This window comes from Neoarius graeffei, chromosome 2 (assembly GCF_027579695.1).
Source record: "Neoarius graeffei isolate fNeoGra1 chromosome 2, fNeoGra1.pri, whole genome shotgun sequence".
NCBI lineage: Eukaryota > Metazoa > Chordata > Actinopteri > Siluriformes > Ariidae > Neoarius > Neoarius graeffei.
In genome coordinates, this window is record NC_083570.1 from 104,379,246 (window position 1) to 104,392,022 (window position 12,777).

At 40.6% G+C, this 12,777-nt stretch overlaps 1 protein-coding gene across 3 annotated transcripts in view; it reads right to left on the minus strand.

The window, feature by feature from the left end:
* col14a1b (collagen, type XIV, alpha 1b) overlaps positions 1 to 12,777 on the minus strand; it is a 255,917-nt gene that overhangs the window by 210,000 nt on the left and 33,140 nt on the right. For 2 of the 3 annotated variants that reach the window (XM_060915311.1, XM_060915312.1), the window contains exons 4-5: positions 7,771 to 7,914; positions 2,606 to 2,695 (exon numbers count right to left, since the gene is read on the minus strand). The exons of the other annotated variant lie outside the window; for it this stretch is intronic. In XM_060915311.1, coding sequence (XP_060771294.1) covers positions 2,606 to 2,695; positions 7,771 to 7,914 — 234 coding nt within the window. The remainder of the gene's footprint in view (positions 1 to 2,605; positions 2,696 to 7,770; positions 7,915 to 12,777) is intronic. 3 annotated transcript variants of the gene reach the window in all.

The following is a 12,777-nucleotide window of genomic DNA, read 5'->3' on the forward strand; positions in this document are numbered from 1 at the left end:
GAGTTTGATAAATGTATCTTCAGGTATGAAATCGTCTGTGTAGTTGAACAAATGAGTCTTGACTTGTTTTTAAAGTTGCCTGTAGGATCCACTCAAAAATTAGCTTCAGTTTATACAAATCGGTTAACTTTTATTTAAGTCAGTGTATAACACACTTCCGAGGCACATTGGTTAGAAGACTGTATGGATGGTGCAGACACACACACACACACACACACACACACATACACACACACACACACACACACACACACACACACACACATTAAAATGGAGAATCTGTATAAATGAAATATTCAGTGAAAAAGTCTTTCGAAAAAAGTCCCTCTTACTCATCTGTCACCCCAGGAAAATCTGATGCATCCTTCTACATCCATCCCTGCCTCCTTTCTGGATTATTTCTCTCTCTTTTTCCTCTGTCATGCTTCCTCCATTTACTTTTTTTACTCAGCTACTCACTGACTCACTCATTCACTCAATGACTTATTCACACATTCAATAATTGACTCCTTCACTTATTCATTGGATCAATTGCTCACTCATCACTCACTCATCACTCACTGACTCAGCAGTCACTCACTGACTCATTTACTCATCACCAACTCAATGACAAACCACTCACTCACTGACTCGCTCACTCATCGCTAACTCACTGACTCCCTCACTCATCGCTAACACACTGACTCACTCACGTATCACTAACTCGTCGCTAACTCACTGACTCGCTCACTCATCACTAACTCACTGACTCGCTCACTCATCGCTAACACACTGACTCACTCACTCATCGCTAACACACTGACTCACTCACATATCACTAACTCACTCACTCGTTGCTAACTCACTGACTCGCTCACTCATCGCTAACTCACTGACTCACTCACGTATCACTAACTCACTCACTCGTCGCTAACTCACTGACTCGCTCACTCATTGCTAACTCACTGACTCACTCACTCATCGCTAACTCACTGACTCACTCACTCATCGCTAACTCACTGACTCACTCACTCATCGCTAACTCACTGACTCACTCACGTATCACTAACACTCGTCACTAACTCACTGACTCGCTCACTCATCGCTAACTCACTGACTCGCTCACTCATTGCTAACTCACTGACTCGCTCACTCATCGCTAACTCACTGACTCGCTCACTCATCGCTAACTCACTGACTCGCTCACTCATCGCTAACTCACTGACTCGCTCACTCATCGCTAACTCACTGACTTGCTCACTCATCGCTAACACACTGACTCACTCACGTATCACTAACTCACTCACTCGTCGCTAACTCACTGACTCGCTCACTCATCACTAACTCACTGACTCGCTCACTCATTGCTAACTCACTGACTCGCTCACTCATCGCTAACACACTGACTCACTCACGTATCACTAACTCACTCACTCGTCGCTAACTCACTGACTCGCTCACTCATCACTAACTCACTGACTCGCTCACTCATCGCTAACACACTGACTCACTCACTCATCGCTAACACACTGACTCACTCACGTATCACTAACTCGCTCACTCATCGCTAACTCACTGACTCGCTCACTCATCACTAACTCACTGACTCGCTCACTCATCGCTAACACACTGACTCACTCACATATCACTAACTCACTCACTGCTAACTCACTGACTCGCTCACTCATCGCTAACTCACTGACTCGCTCACTCATCGTTAACTCACTGACTCACTCACGTATCACTAACTCACTCACTCATCGCTAACTCACTGACTCACTCACTCATTGCTAACTCACTGACTCACTCATCGCTAACTCACTGACTCACTCACTCATCGCTAACACACTGACTCACTCACGTATCACTAACTCACTCGTCGCTAACTCACTGACTCGCTCACTCGTCGCTAACTCACTGACTCGCTCACTCGTCGCTAAGTCACTGACTCGCTCACTCGTCGCTAAGTCACTGACTCGCTCACTCGTCGCTAAGTCACTGACTCGCTCACTCGTCGCTAACTCACTGACTCGCTCACTCGTCGCTAACTCACTGACTCGCTCACTCGTCGCTAACTCACTGACTCGCTCACTCGTCGCTAACTCACTGACTCGCTCACTCGTCGCTAACTCACTGACTCGCTCACTCGTCGCTAACTCACTGACTCGCTCACTCATTGCTAAATCACTGACTCATTCACTTCACCCATAAAGGAACAATTAATCCTTCAGTTTATCACCAACATTAAAAATCACTACATTTGGAGATACAGGGTTTTCACTGGACAGGAAGGGGATGAAAAACTGTAAACTGAAAAGTAACCATTTGCTAAAGCTGCCAGATAAATCTAGTGGAGTAAAAAGTACAATATTTGCCCCTGTGATGTAGCAGAGCAGAGTAAAGAACAACTACCTCGAATTTGTGCATGAATAAATGTACGTCGTGACATTCCACCAGTGGCAAACACCAAGCAGTTATAGACAGTGGCTAAATAAATAAGCTGCACACATCATATACACACACAGTGCCGACACACACAACCTGGCCGACCCTGTCAAACCTGTGTGCTGTGTTACTGCTGATTCAGGTCAGAGTTTGACCCGACAGTCCTGAGGTCTGATCTTACCTTCGGTGATGTCATTTCCCTGCTCAGGCTGGCTGTTCTGCCTTGTACTATGAGTCACTGGGCTGCTGTCACTCACCTCTGACTGTGAAGCTGTGGACCAATACAGACTTTTACACACAACACTTAACAATACACACTGTTAGACTGTGTGCTACACTTAAGCTCGGTGTACACTACACATTTTAGATCTTACAAGTGGGCAATTCCATGTAAATGTCAACCTCACCATGCAAAAATAAAGCAACATGTAATACATCAAAACCACTCCCAGAGATCTCACCTAGGCCTGTATTTTACAGATGTGAATAAGTTGAACCAATTTGTAACCAACCTAATATGTCACTGTCAGTCTTTCTTTCTTATAATGTAAAACCCAAGCTAAAATCAACTTTGATCATGTACAATTCTATATTATTGCCACAAGCCACAGAAATGTATGCTAAAATCCACAAAACAGCAAAACAATAGCCATCCTAAATATTATTTAAGAACTTTGATAGTTTTAGCTGATATTTAGAGAGTTTTTCAAAGGGTTATGGTGGTTAAATTGCTGATTTTCTAAACATATGCCATGTCTATTTCAGACGCGTCACATCCATAACGGAATTTCGTCACATCCATAACGCTGACTTTTCCTTCCGAAACTCTGCATGAAATACAAAATATTTTAAACAAAGATTTTTTAATATTCACCTTGGACCCCTCTATCAAATGGATATCTCCATTTCGACATTAGGTTTACAATTTCACAGAGTTTGATAAAAATGTACAGTCACCCAAGAAAAGTGATACTTTTTCTGTCACATCCATAACGCATCTTTTATTGGCATTTTCTGGCATGCCCTAGATGTACTATGGGAATTGTTCTTGTTCTATCACTTCTCCAGTATGGTACAGCCTTAAAATATGCAACACCTGTTTAAATACTGGGAGACAATAAAACATGCACTGGGTCATTTGTTGCCATTTTGAGTTCAAGTGTCACGTCCATAACGCTGGAATTGCTCAAATGTTCTTTTTTAATGGTTAGACATTTTAGGAAACTCATGTTTAATTTTTGAGAGGTCCTGCCGTGTTATTCTCACAGGCTAAGAAGTTTATCTTTGAGTGGTGAATGTAATATATTTTCAACATGAGAAGATCAGCTTCATATCTTTGCACTACCGTGTAATCCATCCATCCATCTATTATCTGTAACCGCTTATCCTGTGCAGGGTCGCAGGCAAGCTGGAGCCTATCCCAGCTGACTACGGGCGAAAGGCGGGGTACACCCTGGACAAGTCGCCAGGTCATCACAGGGCTGACACAGACAACCATTCACACTCACATTCACACCTACGGTCAATTTAGAGCCACCAATTAGCTGAACCTGCATGTCTTTGGACTGTGGGGGAAACCGGAGCACCCGGAGGAAACCCACGCAGACACGGGGAGAGCATGCAAACTCCACACAGAAAGGCTCCCGTCAGCAACTGGGCTCGAACCTAGAACCTTCTTGCTGTGAGGTGAAAGTGCTAACCACTACACCACTGTGCCACCCCATCATGTAATGCTCTTTATATTATATGGACACATCGACACAAAAAACATGGAAATTAATCCAAAGAATTTTAATTTTGAACTGGTTCACCATTTTGACAACACGCGGCTAGTCAGCAGGAAAACACTGGGAGTGACGTCATCGGAGTGAAACATTCCCTTCTTTCCCTTCTTTCATTCATTTGATTTGATGGCATGCAATATTGTTAGCATATCGCTTGTATTACATCACTCTACCCAATGGAGAATGAGCGCTGAATATGGTTTATGATATTGCAAGGTTGTCAAGACAACATGACGTCACACGTCGGAGCTGAGGCAAATATCCAGTGAGAAAGTTTTCTGCTGCGCATGCACACAAGCATTTCTTTCTTCGCTGGGAAAGAGAAAGATGCTTTGAACACCTGAAATGCTACCAAAATGTCATTATTCTTCACACATATTTACAAGAGAAAAACATACCAATGGACATCGAAAAACTGGAAAAGAGACACGTCAGAGATGTAAAACTTCCACGCTAGTGAGTGCATGTGACAATCCGTAAACAAACATGGCCGCCAGGTTTGCTTCATTAAATAAGGAAGATTTTGAGAGAATTTTTAAAGAGAAAGATGCGTCAAACACCTGAAAGGAATGTATAATAAGTGGAAGAAGAAGAAGAAGAATGGCTGGCTTTTTTTCATGGTATATCAGATATATTCCATTCAGCTACTCGTCTTCGACTCATTCAGTATCTTATTAGCTGAGTAGAATATACAGTGGTGCTTGAAAGTTTGTGAACCCAATAGAATTTTCTATATTTCTGCATAAATATGACCTAAAACATTCTCAGATTTTCACACAAGTCCTAAAAGTAAATAAAGAGAACCCAGTTAAACAAATGAGACAAAAATATTATACTTGGTCATTTATTTATTGAGGAAAATGATCCAATATTACATATCTGTGAGTGGCAAAAGTATGTGAAGCTTTGCTTTCAGTATCTGCTATGACCCCCTTGTGCAGCAATAACTGCAACTAAACGTTTGCGGTAACTGTTGATCAGTCCTGCACACCGGCTTGGAGGAATTTTAGCCCATTCCTCCATACAGAACAGCTTCAAATCTGGGATGTTGGTGGGTTTCCTCACATGAACGGCTCGCTTCAGGTCCTTCCACAACATTTCGATTGGATTAAGGTCAGGACTTTGACTTGGCCATTCCAAAACATTAACTTTATGCTTCTTTAACCATTCTTTGGTAGAATGACTTGTGTGCTTAGGGTCGTTGTCTTGCTGCATGACCCACCTTCTCTTGAGATTCAGTTCATGAACAGATGTCCTGACATTTTCCTTTAGAATTTGCTGGTATAATTCAGAATTTATTGTTCCATCAATGATGGCAAGCCATCCTGGTGCAGACGCAGCAAAACAGGCCCAAACCATGATCCTACCACCACCATGTTTCACAGATGGGATAAGGTTCTTATGCTGGAATGCAGTGTTTTCCTTTCTCCAAACATAACGCTTCTCATTTCAACCAAAAAGTTCTATTTTGGTCTCATCTGTCCACAAAACATTTTTCCAATAGCCTTCTGGCTTGTCCACGTGATCTTTAGCAAACTGCAGATGAGCAGCAATGTTCTTTTTGGAGAGCAGTGGCTTTCTCCTTGCAACCCTGCCATGCACACCATTGTTGTTCAGTGTTCTTCTGATGGTGGACTCATGAACATTAACATTAGCCCATGTGAGACAGGCCTTCAGTTGCTTAGAAGTTACCCTGGGGTCCTTTGTGACCTCGCCGACTATTACACGCCTTGCTCGTGGAGTGATCTTTGTTAGTTGACCACTCCTGGGGAGGCTAACAATGGTCTTGAATTTCCTTTATTTTACACAATCTGTCTGACTGTGGATTGGTGGAGTCCAAACTCTTTAGAGATGGTTTTGTAACTGCTAATCCTAGAGGTTCACATACTTTTGTCACTCACAGATATGCAAAATTGGATCATTTTCCTCAATAAATAAATGACCAAGTATAATATTTTTGTCTCATTTGTTTAACTGGGGCACGGCACGGTGGTGTAGTGGTTAGCGCTGTCGCCTCACAGCAAGAAGGTCCTGGGTTCGAGCCCAGCGGCTGGTGAGGGCCTTTCTGTGCGGAGTTTGCATGTTCTCCTTGTGTCTGCGTGGGTTTCCTCCGGGTGCTCCGGTTTCCCCCACAGTCCAAAGATATGCAGGTTAGGCTAATTGGTGGCTCTAAATTGCCCTGCGATAACCTGGTGATTTGTCCAGGGTGTACCCCATAGTCAGCTGGGATAGGCTCCAGCTTGCCTGCAACCCTGTAGAACAGGATAAGTGGCTACAGATAATGGATGGATGGATGTTTAACTGGGTTCTCTTTATCTACTTTTCATACTTGTCTGAAAAGCTGATGATGTTTTAGGTCATATTTATGCAGAAATATAGAAAATTCTAAAGGTTTCACAAACTTTCAAGCACCACTGTATTTGATATACCACGAAATAAAGCCAGCCAATATTATTTAAATGTCACTCAGATCCGCGATGCATTTCCGAGAAAAAATGCGAGTTTTTCAACACAAGAAGATAAACTTCATGTCTTCAAGCCGATGTGTGATTTTCTTTTTATTATATCGACATATTCACGAACTAAAAGTACCCAAATTTATCAAAACAATTCACCGATTTCCTCACGAGTGACATATAGAGAGATTAATATCACGATTTGGTTCTCCATATCCCGGATGGAGCTCGGATGAAAATATGAGTGGCGTATTTCCCAGTAAAACACTCTTGTCCATATAATAAGGTATATCCATATGGAAATTGTGTGATTTTGAATGATTAAACTAAAACTAGACATAATAATCGGAGCTGCAGTTGGCATGACATTCCAATTCCATGTCCTATTGAGTGTTTACAAGTTCTTTCCTAGTTTGTGTTTGTCAGACTGATGCATCCCGCTTAAGTAGAAATCACAACAAATATTTGCTTTGCTAATTTTCTTGAGTGGAATGGAGCAAAAGTAGGGACATTTTTAATGTGTCAAAATCGCAAATCTACTAGAAATCATGTGGTGCATGCACACACACAAATAAAATAAAAGCTGACATATCACATCTGGACAGACTTGTTTATCTCGTGAAATAAACAGAATATTGTAATCTTTTTGCTTTGCAGAGTCTTTTGTACATAATACAGTATAAATAAATATGGGTTTGAGTCCCATGAGCTTGTCCTTTATCTCTACAGCTCCCTGCAGGCTTTTGTTCTTTATGCAGCTGTACTTTATCACTTCTCACACTTGTACTTCTTTAATTGCAACAATTAAACATGCTTGAAGATATTTAAAGCCTTTGATAATTGAAGCTCAAGTTAGAAGAGATACAGATGGGCACATTTAACCTTTGAATGTTCAAAGGAATTTGGTCTGAAGCCTGAAAAAAATTGGGCTCGTCATTCTGTAGTGTACACCCAGCTTTATCATGATAATAATGATAATAATAATAATAATATTAAAATTATGATCAATTCACACAACTTGTCTAAATATTCAGATCGAACTGCACCATATAAACAACAAAATGAATTTTAAACATAAAAGTATACGCATGCTGATTATAAATTACCTTTATATGTCCCCAGGAGTGGTTTACTCATCTGACTGCCTCTGACAGTGAAGACTTTAAAGCTGTACTCTTTACTGCTGTCAAAGTCTGTGACCACAGCTTTGGCATCTTCCTTCAGCACCTGCATGTCTCTTTCTTGTTCTCCTACGATTCAAGATAAAAAAAAAAAAGTGTGTGATTTACTGCCAGTCTGCATCTAACGTGAGATACGTTGCAACATGGACTGAAATACATCAGCATGTGCCAGGTTTAATAAAGAGCTAATTTTGGTTTAATTAAGTACAAACATCTGAGAACAAACCAGAAATAAAACAAAGAAGCTGTTCGAATGAGGAGTTCCAAAGAGGTTTGTGGGAAAATCTCCATGAAAAATAAAATACCAGAACATCAAGGACGTAGGAGCTCATCTGGCCTGCCGTCACAACAACCATGAAGACCAAAACATCAACCAGAACTGAAATGTGACAATGTGAGAGGGGACCAACCTCCACGACAAATTGTTTACAACAGGAACATCAACAAAGCACTAAATTTTGTTCCTCGAGGCAAGATCGACCCAAAACATCGATCAGAACTGAATTCGCATGATAAATGAGAGCGGAGATACAATTCTAGTCAGAAGAAAACGTGCTAAGTTGACCTGATTACTAATTTGTTTGCAAAAAATAAAAAATAAATAAAACATTGAAAATACAACGACCAAGTGTTGTGCAGAAGGTCTAGTTCTTTCAAATAAAACAATCAGAACTGAAATCCATTGAGAACTGAGGGAGGGAGAAGATACACTTCTCATCTCATTCATCTCATTATCTCTAGCTGCTTTATCCTGTTCTACAGGGTCGCAGGCAAGCTGGAGCCTATCCCAGCTGACTATGGGTGAAAGGCGGGGTACACCCTGGACAAGTCGCCAGGTCATCACAGGGCTGACACATAGACACAGACAACCATTCACACTCACATTCACACCTACGCTCAATTTAGAGTCACCAGTTAACCTAACCTGCATGTCTTTGGACTGTAGGGGAAACCGGAGCACCCGGAGGAAACCCACGCGGACACGGGGAGAACATGCAAACTCCGCACAGAAAGGCCCTCGCCGGCCACGGGGCTCGAACCCGGACCTTCTTGCTGTGAGGCGACAGTGCTAACCACTACACCACCGTGCCACCACAACGACCAAGTGTTGTGCAGAAGGTCTAGTTCTTTCAAATAAAACAATCAGAACTGAAATCCATTGAGAACTGAGGGAGGGAGAAGATACGCTTTAACTAAAAATAAAGTTGTAAACCAATTGTTTACAACAGGAAAATCAACAAACAAACAACCAAGTTTTGTTCCTCAAGGGAAGAGCTACTCAAAACATCGATCAGAACTGAAATCGGGTGAGAACTGCGAGAGGAGAAACAATTCTAATGAGAAGTCCCAAAATTTGTTAAGTCGACGTAATTAGCAGTTCGTTGGCAACACATTGACAATACAACGACCAGGTTTTGTGCAGAAGGTTGAATTTTTTTCAAACCAAACAATCAGAACTGAAACCCATTGAGAACTGAGGGAGGAGATGCGCTTTAACTAAAAATAAACAAAGTTGTAAACAAATTGTTTCCAACAGGAAAATCAACAAACAAACAAACAAGATTTGTTGATCAAGGGAAGATCGACCCAAAACATCGATCAGAACTGAAATCGGATGAGAAATCAGAGAAGAGATAAAATTCTAGTGAGAGACCTGGACAATTTGTTAATTTGGCCTAATTACTAACTCGTTAACAAAAAAATTGGCAAAACAACTACCAAGTTGTTTCCCTTATTTAAAAAACTGCAAGTGCTGACAATTTATGATCTGAATATTTTCCAAATATGCGTTTTTATTTATGAGATTCATTTGAGCAAAGGGAATGTTCCTATTTTGAAGTTAATTCACAGGTTCATTCTTATTTAACTCGGCAGTCGGCAGCAGAGGTGGAGAGTAACGAGGTACATTTACTTGAGTACTGTACTTAAGTACACTGAGTATCTGTACGTTACTTTATTTTTTATTTTTTTGGAAACTTATGACTTTAACTTCACTACATTTGAAAGGCAAATATCGTACTTTTCACTCCACTACATTTCTATCAAGGTCCTCGTTACTCATTACTATGAAGCAGCTTTGAAAGTGGATGGGTTTTTTTGTTTGTTTTCTTTTCTAAAACGTGATTGTTTTTTTTTCACAGATTACACTGAGACAGCCTATCAGTAATCACTAGGGTCACGTCTCATCCATAGACTGTATAAAATCAAGTTCAGTGATTTCTCAGCAGCGTTATTTAACACGATCAGTTGATGGCAGAATGGAAGGACGCGGTTCTTCTGGGGAATGCACGCACTTACTTAGAACCCATGTTTCAGTTTTCAGAAAGGATTAACGATTTGTTTCCTTTTAAAAGTTTGCTTTGTTTGCCGAAAATGAACCACATCACGGCCTACAAAAACTCGCCGTCTGACCTGCGGAAGCATATTGAGGGATGTAAACGTTTTATTTCAAGAGAAAGCTTGCAATGAAATTTTATGTGCTTTTAGAGCTAGCGATAGCGTTGCAATCGCTGTGCAGTCGGGTTAGTCAAATGACTTTCTATGGATTTGCCCGCCAAGTTGCCACAGCCTTGTCCATGGCTAACATTAGCACATAGCTAGTTAACTTGGACACTGTTAGAATGTTAAAACAGAGTTATGCTAGCATGATCTTGCCAAATAAACAGAATGTAGAAATCTTTCTTTTCTAGTAATGTTAGCTACCCAATATGGTTTCAAGTTAGAAAAGAGTTTGTTAGCATGTCAGGTGGAGCTTCAGCTCTACAGGTTCTACAAGCTAGTCAGTAAATCCAGTCGGTTGCTTCAGAGGCGTTAGGTTTTGTAAGCATTGTGGCAATAATACAACAGTGCATTGACAGAAAATGTACTTTTAATACTTAAGTATTTTTAAAAGCAAATACTTCAGTACTTGAACTAAAGTAAAAATTTGACTGGACAACTTTCACTTGTATCGGAGTAACATTTGACCAGTGGGATCTGTACTTTGACTTAAGTAATGAAGTTGGGTACTTTGTCCACCTCTGTTCTGCAGATTTTCATCCTCCGAAATTTCTCATGAGCAGAGAACAATTTTCTGTAAGATTTAGGGGTGTCAAGTTATGGACTGTTCCTCTAGAAAAGGTTTCAAGAGATATTTAAAAGATCATTTAATTGCTGATTTGTAATTTGATTTTTTTTAAATATATATTATTTATGCATGTTCTTTTTTGTGATTATTTTTTGTGGCTAATGGTTTGCTATTACTATTATGAAGTTTATCTTTATTTTTAACGTTATAGTCATTAAAAAATTTTTTTTGAGATTTTGTTATAGGTGGAGGCTTCAAATAAGCCTGTTGGGCTTTTTGCCTCTCCCTGTATAATATTGCTTACTTTTATCTTTTTTGTTTAATGTGTTTTTTTTTTAATTGTGTTAAATAAAAAGGAAAAAGAAGGGAAAAGGAAGGCAAGTTTTGTGTGGAATGATGAGTTCTTTCAAACAAAACAATCGGAACGGAAATCCGTGGAGAACTGACGGCGGAGATATGATTTAACTGAATTATGGATGATGGACGGACGACAGATAACATGCCATGGCAACAGATCATCGGCATGATGGCCGGATGAGCTAATAAACCAGAAATAAAACAAAGAACCTGGTCGAATGAGGCGGTCCAAAGAGGTTTGTGGGAAAATCTCATCTCATCTCATTATCTCTAGCTGCTTTATCCTGTTCTACAGGGTCACAGGCAAGCTGGAGCCTATCCCAGCTGACTACGGGCGAAAGGCGGGGTACACCCTGGACAAGTCGCCAGGTCATCACAGGGCTGACACAGAGACACAGACAACCATTCACACTCACATTCACACCTACGGTCAATTTAGAGTCACCAGTTAACCTAACCTGCATGTCTTTGGACTGTGGGGGAAACCGGAGCACCCGGAGGAAACCCACACGGACACGGGGAGAACATGCAAACTCCACACAGAAAGGCCCTCGTCGGCCACGGGGCTCGAACCCGGACCTTCTTGCTGTGAGGCGACAGTGCTAACCACTACACCACCATGCCGTCCCAGGTTTGTGGGAAAATCCTCATGAAAAATTAAATATGAAGCAAACTGTACAAGATATACAGATATACTAGATAGAAGGGTAAAGATTTCACTTTTACACAGGAAACCTTTATTGGCTAAACAGGGGCTGAAGATTTATATTGGAATAGGAACTGCAGTCAGAGCTGCTCTTATACAAAATTAATCAACAACGTCTGACCAATCAGAATCAAGAATTCAACAGTGCTGCGATATAAGATACGCTGCACAATGACAATTCTTACGCTTCAACCACTATAGTTTGTTCTTCCATTGCCGTGTCCTGTATTCACACACAAAGTTAATATGATGTCTGGCTCAAAAATTATTCAAAGAACCATTTGGCTGAGTGATGAACCCATGGAGCCAAGCATCGTGAAACCTTGTGAGATGTTTGCAGTGCTAATACAAGTGCTCAGACTTTACAGATCTGTGTATTCCCTGCTCCAACAACCATGAGCGACCTCCATTATCTAATTATCAAGTCCTTCATGAGCTGAATTAGATGTGTGAAGAACAGAAAACACCAAAATGAAGGTGTGAACGTGGGCTGTCACTTAATGCACTGAAACAAAAGTTATTTGGTAATATTTTCATAATCACACATTTGTTTGTTTGTTTGTTTGTTTAACTGTTCCCAACATCACTCAAAAAGTAGTGAACGGATTTTTATGAAATTTTGAGGAAAGTTGCATACATGTCAACCTTTGGTCAATCAAACCTGTATAACCAACCTCCAAAATCCGTATTTCCCTTATAAAATCCGTATAAGATGCAAATTAAAATAATTTACCTAAAATTTGAATGATAATTAACAATGATATATCCAAGTTACTTTTTATTCAATATTAATAACAATAAA